Source organism: Piliocolobus tephrosceles, chromosome 13 (genome assembly GCF_002776525.5).
Source record: "Piliocolobus tephrosceles isolate RC106 chromosome 13, ASM277652v3, whole genome shotgun sequence".
Classification (NCBI taxonomy): domain Eukaryota; kingdom Metazoa; phylum Chordata; class Mammalia; order Primates; family Cercopithecidae; genus Piliocolobus; species Piliocolobus tephrosceles.
In genome coordinates this window covers 5,524,924-5,545,241 of record NC_045446.1, presented here as the reverse complement: position 1 = coordinate 5,545,241, position 20,318 = coordinate 5,524,924, and the positions used below count along the sequence as shown (strand labels likewise).

The following is a 20,318-nucleotide window of genomic DNA, read 5'->3' as shown; positions in this document are numbered from 1 at the left end:
CTCCCTCCCTCCCTTCTCTCTCTTTCCCCCCCCCTCCCTCCCCTCCCCTCTCCTCTCATTTCCTTTCTTCTTTTTGAGACAGAGTCTTGCTCTGTCACCCAGGCTGGAGTGCAGTGGCGTGATCTTGGCTCACTGCAACCTCTGCCTCCTGGGTTCATGAGATTCTCCTGCCTCAGCCTCCCAAGTAGCTGGGACCACAGACGCGTGCTACCACGCCTGGCTGATTTTTGTATTTTTAGTACAGACAGGGTTTCACCATGCTGGCCAAGCTAGTCTCGAACTCCAACCTCAGGTGATCTGCCTGCCTCAGCCTCCCAAAGTGCTGAGATTACAGACATGAGCCACCGTGCCTGGCCTCAAACCGTGCCTTTCTTATAGAAAGTCACAAAGAAACAAGAAGCCCCTGCAGTAATAACTATTCACTGCAACCAAGGTCAGCCACCTCCAAAACTGTAGCCTGTAGCCCTTGCCAGTGACACTGAGGTCAAGCACTCTCTCACAGTACAAAATAATCCTGGGTATCTCAAAAGCCAGAGATCTGGTAGCTCAATGCAGAAGACAACAGTGCTTTAGACCTGAGGGTCTTGGGAGCTCATGACTCTTGGGGCTCCACAAGGAAAACAGAAGACCCCAAATAGGGCATGTGCATGGCACCTTTTTCTATGTTCTTCAAGGGGTCTCAGGGCTGCTAGAAGTCTCCTCTAGATTTCTTCATGTGAGCAAATTTGGGGAAATTTTAAGTTTTCTAAAAGGTAATTCTACATTTTTCTCAGCAAAAATCATGTCAAAATGCAGAGGCTCAAGCCTGTAATCCCAGCACTTTGGGAGGCTGAGGAGGGTGGATCACATGAGGTCGGGAGTTCAAGACCATCCTGGCCAACATGGTGAAATCCTGTCTCTACTAAAAATACAAAAAAATTAGCCTGGCATGGTGGCACGCACCTACAGTCCCAGCTACTCGGGAGGCTGAGGCAGGAGAATCGCTTGAACCCGGGAGGTGGAGGTTGCAGTGAGCTAAGATTGCGCCATTACACTCCAGCCTGAAAAGACAGAGCAAGACCCCATTTCAAACAACAACAACAACAACAACAACAACAAAAACGAAAAAAAAAGGAAGCAAATGGTTGTAGTTCAGGGCTTTCCCCTTAGAATTTTTTTTTTTTAGATAGAGTTTTGCTCTTGTTGCCCAGGCTGGAGTGCAATGGCGTGATCTCGGCTCACCGCCTCTGCCTCCTGGGTTCAAGTGATTCTCCTGCTTCAGCCTCCTGAGTAGCTGGGATTACAGGTGTGCGTTACCACGTCTGGCTAATTTTGTGTTTTTAGTAGAGATGGGGTTTCTTCATGTTGGTCAGGCTGGTCTTGAACTGACCTCAGGTAATCCGCCCACTTTGGCCTTCCAAAGTGCTGGGATTACAGGCGTGAGTCACAGCGCCCGGCCGGCCTGCTCTGTCTCCATTAAACACTCACTTCCTACTCCTCCCTCCTCCAGCCCCTGGCACCCACCATCCTACTACTTTCTGTTGCTAGGAATTTGACTACTCTAGGAACCTCATATAAGCGGAAACATACAAATGCTTGTCTTTTTGTGTCTGGCTTCCCTCACTGAGCACCCTGTCTTCAAGGTTCATCCGTGTTGTGACACGTGTCAGAATTTCCTTCCTTTTTATGGCTGAATGATATTCCATTTTTGGGATGATAACCACATTTTGTTGATCCTTCCATCCATGGACAGACCCCTGGGTGGTTTCCACCGTTTGGCCATGTGAACAGTGCTGCTGTGAACATGGGTGTACAAATGTCTCTTCAAGACCTTGCTGTTGGCTAAGTGTGGTGGTTCATGCCTGTAATCCCAGCATTTTGGGAGGCTGAGGCGGTGGTTCACCTGAGGTCAGGAGTTCAAGACCAGTCTGGCCAACATGGTGAAAACCCGTCTCTACTAAAAACACAAAAAATTAGCTGGGCGTGGTGATGCGTGCCTGCAATCCCAGCTACTCAGGAGGCTGAGGCACGAGAATCACTTGAACCCAGGAGGCGGAGGTTTTAGTGGGTCGAGATCACACCACTGCACTCCAGCCTGGGCAACAAGAGTGAAATTCCATCTCAAAAAAAAAAAAAAAAAAAAAAAGATCCCGCTGTCAGTTCCTTTGGGTATAGCCCCAGAAGTGGAATTGCTAGATCACATCATAATTTGAGTTTAATTTGAGGAAACCTGTCCAGTTTTTAAAAGGAGTTAACTTTCACCAGTTTGATATTGATAATATTTTACGTATGTATGCATGTATGTATATATGTATGTATGTATTTATTTTTGAGATGCAGTCTCACTCTGTCGCCCAGGCTGGAGTACAGTGGTGCAAACTCTGCTCACTGCAGCCTCTGCCTCTGGGGTTCAAGCGATTCTCCTGCCTCAGCCTCCCCAGTAGCTGGGATTTCAGGTGCGTGCCACCATACCTGGCTAATTTTTGTATTTGTAGTAGAGACAGGGTCTCACCATGTTGGCCAGGCTGGTCTCGAACTCCTGACTTCAAGTGATCTGCCCGCCTCAGCCTCCCAAATTGCTGGGATTACAGACGTGAGCCACCATGCCCGACCAATACTGGTAATATTTTATAGGCATGTCACCAAACAGTTCCCCAGATGGCCGTGGCTGTAGGTAATACAAATAGTAAACACTGACTGAGCCCTTGCTGTGGGTGGCTTGCTAACTGCTGGCTTCCTCACAGCGATGCAGCAGGGTTGGTGCTAGTATGACTCCCGTTTGACAGATGAGACAGGGGCTGGGTAATTTGCTCAAGATCACACTCAGCTCTCTAGCTGCAGAACCCACACATACGCCCCACCCCACCACCAAGCAGAACTGCCTGGCCGCAGCAGGCATCTCCAGAACCTGTTCTTTATTTCAAGCATAGTAAGAAACGGAGATGTGTTTATGTCAAAGAACATGGAATAGGCCAGTGATTCCTGTCTTAAACATCCTATATCCTGCACATAGAACAGCGACCACAGGAGACGCTGCTGGACTGGCGGGGAGTGAACCCAGAGAGGGGGTGGGTACGGGGAAAGGATGTGAGGCCCCATGATTCCAGAGTCATCACTTTCAGATGGAGCTAGCACGAGCTACCACATTTAGAAATTTATTACTTCCAGATGTGGCTGCATTACAGCTACAAGCACACCACAGCCCCAGGTCCCTCCCACCACCCCCAGCTCCGCTGCAACCAATGTACAGGCCTGGAGGCCTGACGCTCTGGGTTCTCACCCCTCCAAGTTCAGGCTGCCGGGGCGGGCGGAGCCGGGAGCTCTCAGCCTGCTGGGCTGGTAGGCCTGGCGCCCCCTGCTGCACGTGGAGGACACGACGGGGGAAGCTGAGGGTTCTTATCTCCACATCTCAGTGACTCCCAGTGGGACTCCTGGGGAAAATACTTAGCATGTTTGGATGACAGGTTTGTATCTGTCACTTGAAGCCCTAACTCTTCTTTTGGAGGATGGCCCCATCTCTGTGAATGAACCAAACCACGGACCTGGCGTCATCTGAGAGCCCCCCATCCCCACGCCCAGGCCCTTCCCTTTGCTGGTTCCTTCGCCACTCTGGCTCCAGGACCCTGTCCCTTCTCACCTGGGTAGCTCCCAGCAGGCCCTGCTGCCCGCCTCAGCCATCCCTATAGATCCCAGCAGCCCAAGCCCTCTGGGACTGCCCACTCCTTCCAAGACTGAGTTCAGCAGAGCCTGGGCCTCTGCTCTATTCCTGCTGTTGTCAGTTCCCAGAAGGTGCTGTGCCCACTCCCCGGCTGTCCCTCCTCCCGTCCTGTCCTGCCCAGCCCTCCTGGGTCCCTGCTGCACTGTGCCCCGGCCCCCCACCCCCCCGCCCACTGCACTCTGATCCCTGCCCATGCTCGACTGTATGAGGCTGAAGGACCAGGATCAGGGACCCACGGCCACCTGCTCTGAACCCCAGCCTTACAAAAGCCCTGCTGGAGACAGGTCCATTCCGATTACTCAGATGGAATTTGCTGTTCTCGTCCATCTGGTGGAATCTAGGCTGCGCCTCTCTTGAAGTCAGTTCCAAGTCCCAGCTGTGTCCCCGCCCCGCTCCCTTGGGCCCTGGGGTGGAGGGCTGCCAAGAACACTATTTGTCCAGCCCTGGGAGGGCCATGCTTGTTGTTCTCCCCGAGTTCCTGTTTTCTCTGGCTCGGGGGGCTGCTGCTTACAGACACGCTGCTCCAGTTAAACTGTCTACAGCAGGCATGCATGGCTCCAAACCAGAACGCAGAAACTTGGTCTCCCTGGAAAGCAGGAGTTTATTTTTACCCTTTTGTAAGCATTAACTGGGTAATCATGACAAACACGGAGCGATCTCAATGCTGTTGATCCGGAGGACAGTCTGCGGGGTCACAACGACTGCAAGGAAAGATGTCACAGGCTTGACCACAGACTCTTGACTGTTGTCATCAGTCACTGCAGGGGCTCTGCACACAGCCCTCCCCAGCCAGCGCGGCCCTGGCAACGTCCCCTGCTGCACACGGCCGTGTTTATCGCCAGGTGTGCACTGACTGCCTCGCTAGCTTGTGCGTTCACTCTGTCGGCAGGTGCAGAGGCTGGACGCCTCACCTCTCCTCCCACACTGTCTATGCTGTGACCTGTGGAGTGCGTGGAAGGACGGCCCCACCTGAGTGACCCTGAGGCTACCTGGAAGTGTCAGAAGGTACACGAGAGGCTCCCCCACCCAGCTGACTCTAAGGTGACAGCCAATACCAGTATTCTGGGTATATTTAACTATGCCCACTGTTGGTGGTTTAGGCCGGCAACTGCAGTTGTAACAAGAGCTGTGAGGGACAGACTTCTGCAGCCGCTCATCTGTGTGGCCCATGCCCTGTGGGTGCCACCCCTCAGGATGCCCACTGTGGGGCTGTCCTCAGTGCAGGCTGCTGGGACAGCCCTAGGCCTGCTGGCAGATTCACTGCTGCCTTGGGGGCAGGGCTAGGCGTCATGGGTTCACGTGTGGAGGGTGGAGGAGTAGGGAAGTGAGGCTGGGTCCTTTGGGTGCTCCCTCTAGGATGAGGGTGGCAAGTGGGCAGTGGCAGCTGGATAGAGACCTGCCTGGGCTTCGTCTCCTGAGACTCACGTGCCCCACACCCTCCGTCTGCATGAGCCTGGGCACCCAGCACCGTGCGGCAGGGCCCGGCGATACCTTCTCCAACTTACTTCTTTTCTTCTTGAAGTTTTTCCTTTTCCTAAATCTCATAATGATTCTTGGCCATGATTCTGTCTTTTCAATGACTGTGGCTTCTACTCGAACAAGATCCTTTCTAGAAGGAAGAAAAATCGATAATAATGCACCTTTTGGATTCTTTTTCAAATGCCTTAGGTGAGAATTTCTAAAATGAAGTTACACTTTCTCTTTTGTTGATTATAAAAGTCATATGCCCTCAATGGAAACATTTCGAAAACCATGAAAAAGGACCACAAAGAACAGTTCCGGGGAGTCTGAACAAATCTTAAGAGGACCACACTACCATGAAATAGCAAGAGACCAATCGTTTGGCCTGGATGTTCTCATGGGCCTTAAATGTCCACTGTTATTAAGTATAAATGCTGTGTTTGGTGTCAACAGAGAAGATGAACGCAACCCCCCACGTGGCCTAATTGCAGTGTGACCACTGTCTGCACGTCCAGCCCTGGAGCCCCAGACAAAGCCCAGCACCTCACAGCCATTACCCGAGGAGTGGCTTGCCAAGCAGCGTGAAGTTGTCTGCCCCAACCAGCAGGACCTGAAAAAATTCAACAGCTGTGTTTCATCAGTGGCTCATTACAGTGAGTAAGAGAACAGTCGCTAGTAACAGGCAGTGACGTGAACGCCACACAAAATGAGAAAGCCTGAAAACGTTGTGATATGAATTTCATCTGCTGTCTGATGATCTCTTTAATATTCCACAGCCAGGTTGTGAGCCGACAAATGGCAGCACTGCACAGCCATGGGGCTGCCTGAGGGACACGCTCCAACCCTCAGAGGCAGGAGACGCACCATTTGATGATTACATACCATAGATAAGCATCCAGATAGCTGCTGTAACCCTCATATTAACGGTGACTTCAAAAGCCCTTTCTATCGAAGCATAACACAGAGAGAAAAAGCACACATCATACCATCGTGCCTCTTGGTACAGTTCACAGTTCTGCTAATCTTGCAGTGATTTAGGCTCAACTGTATTCTTCCAACGACTGCAAAATTCTCAAGAGCCAGGCAGCCATTCTCAATGCACAGGGAAACCATGACACCAAGCGTGGCTGCAGATGACGACGTCTTTGCCTTCCAAATGCAATAGTCGGCTTTGTTTTTTGTTTCGACACAGAGTCTCGCTCTGCTGCCCAGGCTGGAGTGCACTGGCGTGATCTTGGCTCACGGCAACCTCCGCCTCCCAGGTTCAAGCGATTCTCCTGCCTCAGCCCACTGAGTAGCTGGGACTACAGGTGCCCGTCACCAAGCCTGGCTAATTTTTTTGGTATTTTTATTAGGGACAGGGTTTCACCATGTTGGCCAGGCTGGTCTCAAACTGACCTCAGGTGATCCACCCGCCTCGGCTTCCCAAAGTGCTGGATTTACAGGCGTGAGCCACTGAGCCCGGCCTACCGTGTTTTCGTTAGATGTTGGAGATCATCTTAAACTTTACTGATAAGAAAAAATCCAATCATACTAAACTTAAATGTCTGGAGACTAAGTATATCACACAACAAACTCAGCAGACATGCATATTAGATAGAGACAAATAATAAAATAAGTATTTTTAGAGTTTGTTTCAGCATGACATGCTCACTCCCACTGGGTTTCCTGTTACAAAAAGCAATCTGCTTAGGAGGGACTTTCTAGAATTTTCTGTTAATTTGAAATGTTTCAAATATGCAAAGGTCAGGCCGGGGGTGGTGGCTCACACCTGTAATCCCAGCACTTTGGGAGGCCGAGGCAGGTGGATCACAAGGTCAGGAGATGGAGATCATCCTGGCTAACATGGTGAAACCCCGTCTCTACTAAAAGAAATACAAAAAAAATTAGCCTGGCATGGTGGCGGGCACCTGTAGTCCCAGCTACTCGGGAGGCTGAGGCAGGAGAATGGTGTGAACCCGGGAGGCAGAGCTTGCAGTGAGCCGAGATTGCATCACTGCACTCCAGCCTGGGAGACAGAGTGAGACTCTGTTTCAAATAAATAAATAAATAAATAAAAAGCAAAGGTCTGCTTCCAGAGGAGTTTAAATTCATAAAGAAAATCATGTTATCTTATATTAATAAGTAAGCATCCCAGAAAAATTACCTGTTGCAGAGGTAATTATAATTTTATAAAAAGAGTGGGCAGGCTGGGCATGGTGGCTCATGCCTGTAATCTCAGCATTTTGGGAGGCTGAGGCGGGCGGATCACCTGAGGTCAGGAGTTCAAGACCAGCCTGACCAACATGGAAAAACCCCATCTCTACTAAAAATACAAAATTAGCCGGGCGTGGTGGCGCATGCCTGTAATCCCAGCTACTAGGGAGGCTGAGGCAGGAGAATTGCTTGAACTCGGGAGGCACAGGTTGCGGTGAGCTGAGACCACGCCATTGCACTCTAGCCTGGACAGTAAGAAAGAAACTCTTTCTCAAAATAAAGAAAAGAAAAGAAAAAAAAAAGAAAGAAAAAGAAAAGAGCAGGCAAAAACCAAACAGACGCTCCCAGCAAACAGAATTATAGCTGAAGGCTAGAAATGTCTAGCTAAATAAACAGACCAGCCAGGTATGATGGCTCACACCTATAATCCCAGCACTTTGGGAGGCTGAGGCGGGCGGATCACCTGAGGTCAGGAGTTCGAGACCAGCCTGACCAATATGGTGAAACCCCATTTCTACTAAAAATATAAAAATTAGCAAGGTGTGGTGGTGTACGCCTGTAATACTGGGTATTCGGGAGGCCAAGGCAGGAGAATTGCTTGAACCCAGAAAGCGGAGGTTGCAGTGAGCCAAGATCGTGCCATAGCACTCCAGCCTGGGTGACACAGTGAGATTCAGTCTGAAAAATAATAATAAACAGACCATGCAGTTTTTTTGAGACAGGGTCTCACTGTGTTGTCCAGGCTGGAGTGCAGTGGCCAATCATGGTTCACTGCAGCCTCAACTTCCCAGGCTCAAGTGATCCTCCTACTTCAGCCCCACAAATAGGTGGGACTACATGTGTGTGCCACCATGCCCAGCTAATTGTTTGGAATTTTAGTAGAGACGAGGTCTCTGAGGTGTCGCTATGTTGCCCAGGCTGGTCTTGAACTCCTGAGTTCAAGCCATCCTCCACCTTGGCCTCCCAATGTGGTGGGTCACCAGTGTGAGCCACCATGCCTGGCCTAGACCATGCACTTTTGAATGGTCAGTGAGGTAAATTAGTACCCAGGGAAATGCCTGTCAACCAGTCTTTACTATTTAAAAACAGCAGCAGCTGTCAAAGCTAATGGCAGAGTAGTGTCTTAGCGGAAACTTAACAGTTTTTCCTCATTGACAGGGGCTAGAAAGTGCACTACATCCTTAGCCAGCATTTTTATTATCTCTGCAATCAAGCATTTTTCCCTGGGAATACATTAAGAAGACTGGAACACAATAAAGACATGTATCTGTCCTCAGCACTGTTTAATGTGCTGTCTCCCTTCCTCCAGGGAGCAGACCTGCCGGGCCAGGTGCCGCCCTCAGAGCAGCAGAGGCCTGCCCTGCCCTTGGACCCCAGCCCCGCCGTGGGTGCCCCCCACAGTCCCTTCTGGGCCTCAGTTTTGTTGTCCTCCACCTAAGACGGGGTCGGGGTGGGGGGGGTCCCTCCTCCGTGTGAGCTGGGGCGTGGGGATTGCACACTTGGTGGCTGAGCCCCTGAATATCCAGAGAAGCTCGGCGGCCTCACCTTCTCCAGTCGAATTCTCTCTCCACACGCAAGGTCTAGCTCATTTCCAACTAAGATCAGGTCCTCAGAGGTCACCTTCCATTGGCGGCTGGCAAAGTGCACCACGGCGAAGAGCCGGCCATACTGCCCCGTGGCAATCAGCTTGTTCACCCTCCTCACGACCTCTGCAGGGGAAGGCGGGGGCGGCCAGTCACCCTCACCTGCTCCCCCACGCACTGCAGTGTGATGTGCAGCTCCTGGCGGCAGGGCCCTAGGGTGGACGTGACAGGCAGCACCCCTCATGAGCACCTCACTGCTGGCGGCCCAGCCCCTGCCCCACCCCCTGCAGGCACAAGTGCAGGCACAGGGCCAATCTGCTGCTTCAGGAGCATGGGCACCGTGGCATATGGGGGCTTGCACAGATGGAAGCTCCCCAAGACTGTGGAGAACGCCCAGACCGCCTCCTGTGACTCCCTCGCCTAAGCACTCGGCATGCGTGGCTAGGTTTCTACAGCTCTAGGGTGGGCGAAACCCTCCACTTGGTTCATTCTCATGAGAATGAGGAGCCAGCAGACCCGGAGTGTGCAAACCCTGAGAAGCCAAAGGAGAGGCCTTTGCAATGAGGAACCCCCCGCGCATCCCATCCCCATATCCCACCCCCAGGGCAGGACGTGTTCCCTCCGCCTGCCTGCGCCCACAGGGGCTCTGCACTCAGTTCCTGTTACTGCTGCTCGGACTCAGGTCACAGTCCTCTCTCCTGCACTGTTTACTCTGAACAAGCATTTAATGGGCACCCACCCCCCGGCCTGAGCGAGGGCGAGACACACAGAAGGGATGACAGAGTGCCTGCCCCGGAAACACTGTCAACACCAGAAGCACCAGCACCCGGGGCAAAACTCTCAGCGGACTTGTTTCACTTGCACGGTATCTGAAACAGTATTTAACATATGAGAAGATTCCACTCGAGGATCTTGATTTCCAGCATTCTGGCGAGTGAAGATCATGGCAATAGTGGCTAATGATCCCGTCTCTTCTGACACGGGCTCCAGGCTGACACGAGTCCTGACACCCCTGCATGTTTCTCCAGCAGCCCGGGTGGCACCGGTTTCCAGTAACGGTGCTTAACCACGCTAACTGGGAGAGCTGTCCCTGCGCCCACCAACAGCGGGAGACGAGATGCAGCAGGGGCCCTGCCCTCACTTATGCCACCTGCCTGCAGTGTGGCAGGTGTTCAGGGAGCAGTTAATGAAAAACATCTGAAATTTGGGTGTTAACTGGTGAAAATGGACATGAGCGTGGGCACTGTGCTGTGTCTGGGAGCACCCGGAAATATGGAGCCCTCGCTCGCTCTGCGGCCCGGTGACCACCTCTGTGGGTGACTGCAGCAGGGTCTGGGTGGTGCCCTCTAGCTCTGTCTCCTGGGGAAGTCTTACCTGCATGGCGTCTGGTCTCCTCAACTGGGTCTGGCAGAACAACCTCTGGCCAAGGTGGTGAACTCAGGGATGTTCTAGGAACATATCTGTAAAACGCATTTCACAGACAAATGTCACACACACTTGAAAAGGCAGCTCAAATCCTCTAAGAAATGGCCACGCACAAATGTTAGGAAGGGACCCTGGGCAACAAAAAGGCTCCCTCTTTAGGACAGGCCTCGCCCCTCTGGGGTAACCCCGAGGACAGGCTCCCTGTATCCTCTTAGAGCCACAGGGAACAATGGCTCATCATTCAATAATCAAAGCAGGAACTCTCAGCGTTCTGCAAAAGAGCCCCTGCTTGGGTACTTCTCAATGCTGGAAGGGTGCCCATCCAAGAAGGCTGGGCTTGTGGTGTCTCGGGGCACAATGATCTTGGAGGCACAGGCTGAAATGCCCAGCCCTCCACTTTCCCCACAACCCGGGACACAGGGCCAGCAGCTCTCCCGCCTCCCTTGGCATCTAGTGGCCCTGGAAAGGCAGCTCCAATGACCCGTCACCACATCCTGCTCAAACAGGACCACAACGTTCCCTGCTCCACCTCCACCTCCTCCTCCTCTCAGGTGGGTGCCTGCTCTTCCTTTACGCCCAGGTGAGTGCCAGGCAGCACTGGCTCGGAACCCCAGACAATTCTGTGTCCTGCTGTCTGCAACTGAGCAAATTGTGAAACAATCACCCGCCTGAAAGGGCTGTTAGGATTAGAGGGCTACTGTTCACAGCCGGCCCCATCATGGCCAGAGAGGGTTGGGTGTTAGGAGTGCTCAGTCCCAGCAGCTATAGCACTGCGGTCCCCAACCACCTCCCCTCCCAACCCTCAGGATGTCAAGCTTGCTGCAGGCAATGCCTTTTTTTTTTTTTTTTTTGAGAGATGTAATCTCACTCTGTCACCCAGGCTAGAATGCAGTGGCGTGATCTCAGCTCACTGCAACCTCCGCCTCCAGGGTTCCAGCGATTCTCCTGCCTCAGTCTCCTGAGTAGCTGGGATTACAGGCACATGCCACCACACCTGGCTAATTTTTGTATTTTTAGTAGAGATGGGGTTTCGCCACATTGGCCAGACTGGTCTTGAACTCCTGGCCTCAAGTGATCTGCCCACCTCAGCCTCGCAAAGTTCTGGGATTATAGGCATGAGTCACCGTGCCCAGCCCAACATCTTATTTCCTAACTCTCCCCTGTCTGCTCAGCCTCAGGCAGGTGAAGGGGAGAAGAAGGGAGGAAAGAAAGGGGGGACCTAGATTCAAAGGGAGGTGGGGATCTTTCTTTCTGCAGTCTACGAAGAGGGAGGGTGGGTAGATCCCAAGCCAAATTATTCAGAACTGGTTTTAAGCTTTTATTGCTGCTGCCACTGCAGAGTAAAAGTTCAGTCTTTCTACTCCTGGGTTGCATCAGGAGGAAGAAAACGACTTGCTCCATACGCAAAACGCACTGGCCTCCACATCAAGGACCACGTCCACCTGTCCTGTTGGCTGGCACGCAGGACGGGCTCCACATGAATCTGGGAGAGGAGTGAATATTTTCCCAGTGGGGTAGGGCTCGGAGCTCCTAGAAACATGAACTCTGTGGTCTGTGGTTGGTCAATGACCTCGAGAGACAAGGAGGACATGGAAGGTGCTGCTCTCTACAAAATGTCTTTGACCTGTTTGATGCCTGGTCTCCCCACATGCGTCCAGCAGTGGCCAGTGTGAGAAGAACATGCTGGCAGGAAGGTGCTAACCTCTCACACGGGACACAGGGGAGTAAGCACAACCCACCTACCCACATGCTCACTTACAACTTCTTCCTATGCTCAGAATGTTTCTCCACTGCCTTTGAGAAGCAGAAAAGGCTCCCGCATCTCCCCACTGCAGAGGATCCCTGGAGTCCCAGCAGCAGTAACAGCAGCCAACATTTTATGAGTGCTGCCTGTATGCCAGGCACTGTTCTAAGCGCTTTAAGTGTATACATTTACTTAATCCTCTCCAACACCCATGCAGATCGAAACGAACACTACTTCCATCTTGCAGAAGCTGGCGCCCCAGGCTGTGAGGGGCAGCCGGAACTGCACGCCGGGGGATCCCTACAGTAACTGCTATCCCTGCGCTGCTCCGGTGTCTCCCACCAGCGAGGGGGACTTTGTCAAATGTTTCCTGCAGTTTATAATACCTTAAAAATGTTTCTCACGTATAAAATGTTAACACTGAATGTGCTTTTTCAAATAACGAGTTTCTCTTAGAGACTCTGATACAACCTTCCTCATCATAACTCACTGAGTTAGGACTTCAAGCTCCTCCATGATAAAAGAAAGCAAACACATACGGAATTTCTCTTTGGTCTCTTGCAGTTACGTCTCTATTTATTTTAAGGATCTGAGAAAAATACTGTCAAAAAAGTTAAAGCTGAAAGTGGTGATGCATGCCTGTAATGCCAGCTACTCAGGAGGCTGAGGCGGGAGGATCGCTTTAGGCCAGGAGTTCAAAACCAGTCTGGGAAACACAGTGAAATTCTGTCTCTTAAAAACAAAAGAGGAAATTTAAATATTACTGAGAACCAACAGGTAGGAAGTTTTGACTTCAGAAAGACGGTTCTACAAATGAAAGGAAAAGCGGCACCAAAACCCACATTTTGATATTACCCTGGTGGAAATGAAGTGATCTGTGAATTGAACCTTCGAGAAGCAGACCAAAGGGAGGCTGAGGGAAGAAGAGAAACACACATCATTACTATTAATACTACAAATGCAAATTGCCCTTTACGATGCTAAATGCACGACTGCTGTTCCTGGTATGTGCTATAAACCACTGCATGACAGCCTGCCCACAGAAACACCTAGGTGAGCAAACGTACAAGAACATCACTTCCAGCTACTGGTTATATGTGTTGAGATCAGTTTGCCACACCATCTACAAGCGCCTCAGACCAGAACCTCCCGCCCACTAACTTATGCCCTAACTGCCCAGTAGGTTCAGACCCTGTTCTGTGTCCACGTGTGGGAGCAGCCTCCAAGATGGCGCTGCTGAGCCCCGCCTCCTGCTGTTCTTACCCCATCGGCCCACTGGGAGTGGTCTGTGTGTCCGACAGCTTGTGACAGACATGCTAGCACGTGGGTTCTGGGATTAGGTGATAACCAACTGAGACTTCCATCTTGGATGCCCGTGCTCACCCTCTCTGATCTCTGGCCTTAGGGCTGCCCTGCTGGGAGCAGCCCTACCTGGAGGTCCACGTGGCGGGGAACTGGGCCTGTCGCCAACACCCACAGGAACAACCTTGCAGGTGGATTCTCCAGCCGCTGGCGCAGCAGAATCTTGAGATCACTACAGCCCCTGCAGACTCGCTTGCTGCAAGCTAAGACCCTGAGCCAGAACCAGCCACCTAAGCTGCTCCTGTGTTCTTGACTCTCAGAACTGGTGTGAGTTAATAAATGTTTTAAGCTGCTAAGTTGTGGGGTCATTTCTGATGTAACCGTAGATAACGAATACCAGGAACACACCAGGGAACAAAGACATTCAGTCTGCTGAGAAGACAGGGGCTCAAAATAAGTGCTTAGGTGCAAAAAGCAGAGAACAGTTTCTCAATAATCACTTTTAACTCACCATAAAAGTTACACACCATAAAAACCACCCTTTTAAAGTTCACCCATTAGCACTGGCTCCCCATTTGCGTCTCCTCGGCTGCTTTCTCTGCTCTTCTCCCATTTGGGCTCCTGGGGCTCAACCCTTGGCCTTGACTTCTTTTCCGCCCATGGCCATTCCTCTGGTGACTGCGTCCAGTCCAATGGATTTAAACGCCCCCAATGCGCTGGCGACTCCCAAGTTTACACCTCCAGCCAGGGCTTCTCTCCTGGATTTGCATGCCCACCTTCTATCTGCCTTAGCCACTCATGTCTGATGTGCACCTCACACCTCCAGAGGCTCCTCATTTCTTCCCATGCCTGCTTCTCCCACACTCCTCCATCTCTCATGAGGGCAACTTCATCCTCCCAGTTGTTCAGGCCCCAAACCTCCATCAGTTTTGACCCTTCTCTTGCACACTACTCAGCCAACCCATTCAGCAAATCCATCTCACTATTAAAGACTTAGTAGGCTTCTGTACCTAATTTGCTGCTAGCTTTGTCTTTGGGTCCACAGGGAACAAACACTCTCCCACAGGATTTCCTTTAGATCGTCCTGGAGACCGTGACTGTGTACTTCCATCCTGTCTCCTTTGCTCACTCTTCAAGGCCTCATCTGCTCACTGTTTTGGTCATCTTGTCTCTACTCCCTTCACTGTGTGTCTTTCTCTCTTAACGCGTAAGTCTATACTTGAACATAGCATTGGAGGGGTGGTTTCATGTAGGTAGGTAGAATGGAGTAAGCCCCACTGCTTTTGTAAAAACTTTCCTGCCTACTTAAACCTAAGTTTTATTATGGAAAATGTCAAGCATACAAAAATAAAGAGAACAGAATAGTGAACTCTCTCTCAATTATCCCTTTCCAGGTTCAACAGTTAGCAACTCACGGCCAGTTTTGGCATCTACATTGCCTCTGGCCCAACTCTGATTATTATTACTTTCTTAATAGACTTTATTTTTTAGTCAGCTTTAGTTTCACACCAAAATTGAGTGGAAGGTACAGAGAGTTCCCATATGTCCCCTGTCCATGTGCCCATAGCTTCCTATCGACATCCCTCACCAGAGTGGTACAATCCTTACAACTGATGAACCTACATTGACCCATCACTGTTATCCAAAGTCCATAGTTTACATTAGGGTTCGCCCTTGGTGGTGTACATTCTATGGATTTGGACAAACTTATAATGGCATGTATCTACCATTATACCATACAGAATAGTTTCATGGCCCTAAAAATACTCTGAGCTCCACCTATTCATCCTTTTCTCCCCCAATCCCCTTACCCCCTATCTATCTTTTTACTGTCTCTTTAGATTTGCCTTTTCCAGAATGTCAAAGGCTACAAGATGTAGCCTTTTCACGTTGGCTTCTTTTACTTAGTAACATGTATGTAAGTTTCCTCCATCTCTCTTCATGACTCATTTCTTTTTATTGCTGAATAATATTCCACTGTATGCATGTGCTACAGTTTATGTAACCATTCATCTCCTGAAGGACATCTGGGTTGCTTCCAAGTTTTGGGAATTATGGAACACTTCTTTTAATATCGGCCAATATAGAGTTAGATCCAGTTTTTCATTTTTGGGATCATGGTGAGACATGAGACCTAGGTTTAAAACATAAACACTCTTGCACAAAAATACACACTCCAACCATTTTCAGACAGAGATTATTTATAGAGTTTTTAACGAATATAACCCTTTTGGAGCCTCGTATCAGCCCAGTGCCTTAAACACGGCTGTTTCTTTTGCTGAATGAATTCAGATTAGGTGAGGATATCCATCATCATTTTTCAGACCGGCTTGCAGCCTGGGTGCAGTGGTTCAAGCACAGGCTTTGGAGCTGAAATGACTGCGCCTGAAGCACTCTTCCTCCACTTCCCCGCTGTGTGACCCTGGGCACGTTACCTAGCTCCTCTGAGCCTCACTCTGCTCCCCCATAACATAGGAGCTATACCAAAGTTCAAGGGCTATTGTCAGTATTCAGGCTACTAACTGAAGGAATAAGAATCTGAACCCGGGTTTCCCCTAAGGGGGGAGACCACTCTTCATATTGTCTTATGCCGATTTCTGCCTCCAAAGAAAGAAGAAGTAAAAACTAAAAGGCAGAAATGAAATCCACAGGCAGACAGCCCGGCACCGCACCCTGGGCCTGGTAGTTAAAGATCGACCACTGACCTAATTGGTTCTCTTATCTATAGATTACAGACATTGTACAGAAATGTACTGTGAAAACCCCTATCTTGTTTTGTTTCGATCTAATTACCGGTGCATGCAGTCCCCAGTCACGTACCCCCTGCTTGCTCAATCAATCACGACCCCCTCACATGCACCCCCTCAGAGTTGTGAGCCCTTAAAAGGGACAGGAATTGCTCACTCGGAGAGCTCGGCTCTTGAGACAGAAGTCTTGCCGATGCCCCTGGCCGAATAAACCCCTTCCTTCTTTATTTCTGTGTCTGAGGAGTTTTGTCTGAGGCTCCTCCTGCTACACCCCGACTCCAAAACCCGTGCTATATTCACCACAAATGCGATCAACACACAAGGCACCAGGTCGGACCCAGGCACATACGTGGCGAGACCGTAGGGAGCAGCGCTCGCTCTGCGTCCTCCCTTCCCCCCATATCCCGGGTCTCACCTGCTCCGGGCCCCGAAGGTCTCAGGATGCTGCGGCTGCACGCGGACACCAGCCGCCCTAAGGTGACCGTCAAGGCGGATGCTGCCATGGCGGCCGCCATCTTCCCACAGCCTCGGCCGGAAACGGAAATGACACGTCGCGTGCGTAACTCACGGGCCCGGCGGGGAACACAGGTCGTGCTGTAACACCTGCCGCGCTGTAACACCGGCCCGGCGCGTAAGCGGGACGTCGGCGGCTCGGGGCCCAGGCTGGCGGCGGCGATGGCCTCGGCGGCTGTGGAGAGCTTCGTGACCAAGCAGCTGGACCTGCTGGAGCTCGAGAGAGACGCGGAGGTGGAGGAGCGCAGGTACGGGCGGCCGCCGGCGCCGCTCCCTCGCGGTTGGTCCCGCCGTGTCCCGGGCAGGGTCTCCGAGGGGCCCGGCCTCACAGCCTAGGGCGGGAATTTCGTCTCCGACCCCTCGAGTCCGGGTCAGGGACCGTCCGTCCCCTGCTTGGCCACCTCCCGAGTTGTCAGTCTCATCACCTCCCGGGCAGCGCGTTCCGTTTTGGGCCTAAGGAGAAGCACTTTCATTTCTCGACCCGAGACCCCCACCTAAGCTAACACTCCTGGGCCCTGGCCCCGACCCCAGTTCCACCTGCAGCGGGTTAGCGGCCCTTTCCCTAATTCATTCAGTCAACATGGTTTGCGCCCCTTCTGGGCCAGGCCCCGCAGCATGAGTCAGGTGCACTGGCTGCCCCCGATCCGGCCAACGGCGGGCTGGGCATGAGCACAGTCCCTTCCCCTCCAGCGCGTCCAGGGCCGGCTGCGTGCGTGTGGCGGGGAAAGAGCCTGGAGGAGGAACGCCCTTCCCTGGGGAGGGTCAAGGTGGATTCAGGAGGAGGTGGTGCCTGAAGGAAAATTGGAGTTAAGCCGGTGGATGCGGGGTGGGGTGGGGAGCCAGGTGGGAGCCGGGCTTGTTTCCGAATGGGACTATTTGTCCAAAACAATCAGAGCTACCATTTATATACTTTCCATGCGTTAATTCCTTTACACCTCATCCCATGCCAACCCTACAATGTAGGTTTTTTATTTTTCAGACAGTCTCGCTCTGTCGCCCAGGCTGGAGTGCAGTGGCACAGTCTCGGCTCACTGCAGCCTCCACCTCCTGGTGTTCAAGCGATTCTCCTGCTCCAGCCTCCTGAGTAGCTGGGACTACAGGCACGCACCGCCACGCCCGGTTAATTTTTTTGTATTTTTAGTAGAGACGGATTTCACCATGTTGGCCAGGATGGTCTCAATCTTCTGACCTCGTGGTCTGCCCGCCTTGGTCTCCCAAAGTGTTGGGATTAGGGGCACTAGCCACCGCGCCCGGCCACAGTGTAAGTTTCTGTTACTATCATTTTCCATCTAAGGAGATGGAGACAGAGGGGGGGTTAAGTAACTTGCCCCAGGTGACACACTATAGCCTGATTTGCTGTCAGGCAATCTACTTCTAGAGTTTGCAGCCAGCCATCCGTCAGTAGGATTTGTCTGAGATGCTTTTGATCATGGCAATAGAGAACTTTTGCAGTTATGTTGACTTTATTAGAATCCCAGCTGCTTCATTGATGGCTGTGTGACTTTGCAGGTTCTATCTCTGAGCCTTACTTACTTCAACTGTAAAACTGGGATGATTCCCACCTCACAGCCTTGCTCTGAGAATGAAACGATCCCATGTCAGTCAGGTGCTCAGCATGGTGTCAAGGACAGAGTCAGCCCCCATGGCAGTGGCTCTTTCTGAGCATGCTGAGCAGACTGGCAGGGCGAGCCTGGGAAGGGCCTGGCTAAGGAGCTAGTCTTCTGTTCTGTGTGTGGAGGATGGGCCATCAGCGGGGTTAAGCAGGTGAGGGAGGCAAATAGATTTGCATTTTAGGAGGATCTCTCGGGTCCCCTGCTTTTGATTGGACCTGGAGAGGCCAAAGGTAAGGTAGTTGAGAGGTTCCGTTTAGTCCAGGTGAGCAGTGATGTGAATTTGAACCGGGGCTGTGGCGGCCAGGATGAGAGGCAGAGAAGTCCAGGTAGCAATGGGAGGGGCCTGATAGGACTTGGTGACAGATGGGAGTAGAGAGGGGATTGCTGATTGAAGGATCTGTCTCAGGTAACTGGGAGAAGGGTTGCGGCATTAACTACCCTAGGGGGATGTAGGAGGAACGGGATTGGGAGTGGGGCAGATTCAGAGTTCCATTGGGACATATTTAGTGCCCATGAGTAGATCTTTATGTCTCTTTCCGTTTTACTTTTTCGGGTGGGTGGAAGTAGAAATTGGTAAAAATCCTGAAGCATCAATACCGGGTATCTTCCAGGTCCTGGCAGGAGAACATCTCTCTGAAAGAGCTCCAGAGCCGAGGCGTGTGTATGCTGAAGCTACAGGTATCCAGCCAGCGCACTGGGCTGTATGGACGGCTGCTGGTCACCTTTGAGCCCAGGCGATGCGGGCCTGTGGCAGCTCTTCCCAGTAACAGCTTTACTTCTGGTGTGTGTGTATTGACCTAGACAGACATTGAAATTTACTGGCATTCAGACCACGCATTGTACCCTCATAAAGACTGAATTGCAATGACCAGTTGGAGAACAAAGCATTGCAATGAAGAGCTCTTAATCAGAAGTCCAGCAATTGATGTGGGTTTTAGTTGTCTAGATCAGCATTGTCCAAAACGGTAGCCATTAGCCATACGTGGTCACCAAATGTTTGAAGTGTGGCTCGTGATTGCTGTAGATACAGAATACACACCAGATTTGGAAGATCTTGAGTAGTTTTTCTGAATACTGATTATATGGTGAAATAATAGTTTTCGTATATTGGGTTAAATAAAATATATTGTTATTAAAACAATTTACCCATTTCTGTCTTTTTTTTTTTTCTTTTGAGACAGAGTTTCGCTCTTTTTGCCCAGTCTGGAGTGCAGTGGTGTGATCTCAGCTCACTGCAACCACCGCCTCCCAGGTTCAAGTGATTCTCCTGCCTCAGCCTCCTGAGTAGCTGGGATTAGAGGCACGCGCCACCTCGCCTGGCTAATTTTGTATTTTTAGTAGAGACGGGGTTTCTCCATGTTGGGTCAGGCTACTTTCGAACTCCCAACCTCAGGTGATCCGCCTGCCTTGGCCTCCCAAAGTGCTGGGATTATAGGCGTGAGCCACTGCACCCGGCCTCTTTAAAATTTTTTAATATGGCTAATAGAAAAGTTAAAACTACACGTGACTGGGTGCCTGTAATCCTAGCACTCTGGGAGGCCGAGGTGGGTGGATCGCTTGATCTCAGGAGTTCAAGACCAGTCTGGGCAACATGACAAAACCCCATCTCTGCAAAAAATAGAAAAATTAGCCAGACGTGGTGGTGTGCACCTGTAGTCCCTGCTACTTGACGGGCTGAGGCAGGAGGATTGCTTGAACCTGGGAGGTTGAGGCTGCAGTGAGCTGAGATCACGCCACTGTACTCTAGCTTGGAGGCAAAGTGAGACCCTGTCTCAAAACAGAACAAAACAAAAAACAAAAACAAGAAAAAACTACATGTGACTCTCGTTATGTTTCTATGTAATGGGCAGCCTTGGTCCGGCTGGTAAACATGCAGTATGTGTACTTCTGTATTCCCAGCGCTTTCTTGTGCCAACCATGCTTTGGCTAAACTTGTGCCAGCCTGGTTGGAAAGGACGGGCAGTTAGAAGAAACTTCTTAACCACACCCCTGGGACGCTTGTGTTAGACGACCACAACCCTGGAAGCCTGGAGGAAG

General features: G+C 51.2%; 2 protein-coding genes across 3 annotated transcripts in view; one reads left to right on the top strand and one right to left on the bottom strand.

The window, feature by feature from the left end:
* Positions 1–4,278: 4,278 nt before the first annotated feature.
* On the bottom strand, positions 4,279–16,719 carry MRPL21 (mitochondrial ribosomal protein L21). The gene is made up of 7 exons (XM_023186234.2): positions 16,571–16,719; positions 12,962–13,019; positions 10,312–10,397; positions 8,900–9,063; positions 5,716–5,768; positions 5,203–5,306; positions 4,279–4,398 (listed from the first exon to the last, which is right to left on the bottom strand). Exons 1-7 carry the CDS (start codon positions 16,668–16,670, stop codon positions 4,334–4,336), a joined length of 630 nt encoding a protein of 209 aa, XP_023042002.1. The 5' UTR covers positions 16,671–16,719; the 3' UTR covers positions 4,279–4,333.
* The window catches only part of IGHMBP2 (immunoglobulin mu DNA binding protein 2), a 36,173-nt gene continuing 32,562 nt past the window's right edge, over positions 16,708–20,318 (top strand). Inside the window, exons 1-2 of one of the 2 annotated variants that reach the window (XM_023186233.2) lie at positions 16,708–16,916; positions 18,893–19,062. In XM_023186233.2, the coding sequence (XP_023042001.2) occupies positions 16,831–16,916; positions 18,893–19,062 (256 nt within the window). In that variant the 5' untranslated portion in view covers positions 16,708–16,830. Of the gene's footprint in view, positions 16,917–17,879; positions 17,930–18,892; positions 19,063–20,318 lie in introns of those variants that run through there. The other variant, XM_026448728.1, reaches the window with a different exon arrangement.

What these genes read in the sequence shown, in the direction of transcription:
- MRPL21 (XM_023186234.2), bottom strand. Translation starts at nt 16,670, where the DNA reads ATGGCGGCCGCCATGGCAGCATCCGCCTTGACGGTCACCTTAGGGCGG. An exon ending in GGAGACCAGACGCCATGCAG is followed by an intron (nt 9,064 to 10,311) that starts GTAAGACTTCCC and finishes CTTCCCCTGCAG; the next exon opens with AGGTCGTGAGGAGGGTGAAC. An exon ending in AGAGAATTCGACTGGAGAAG is followed by an intron (nt 5,769 to 8,899) that starts GTGAGGCCGCCG and finishes GAATTTTTTCAG; the next exon opens with GTCCTGCTGGTTGGGGCAGA.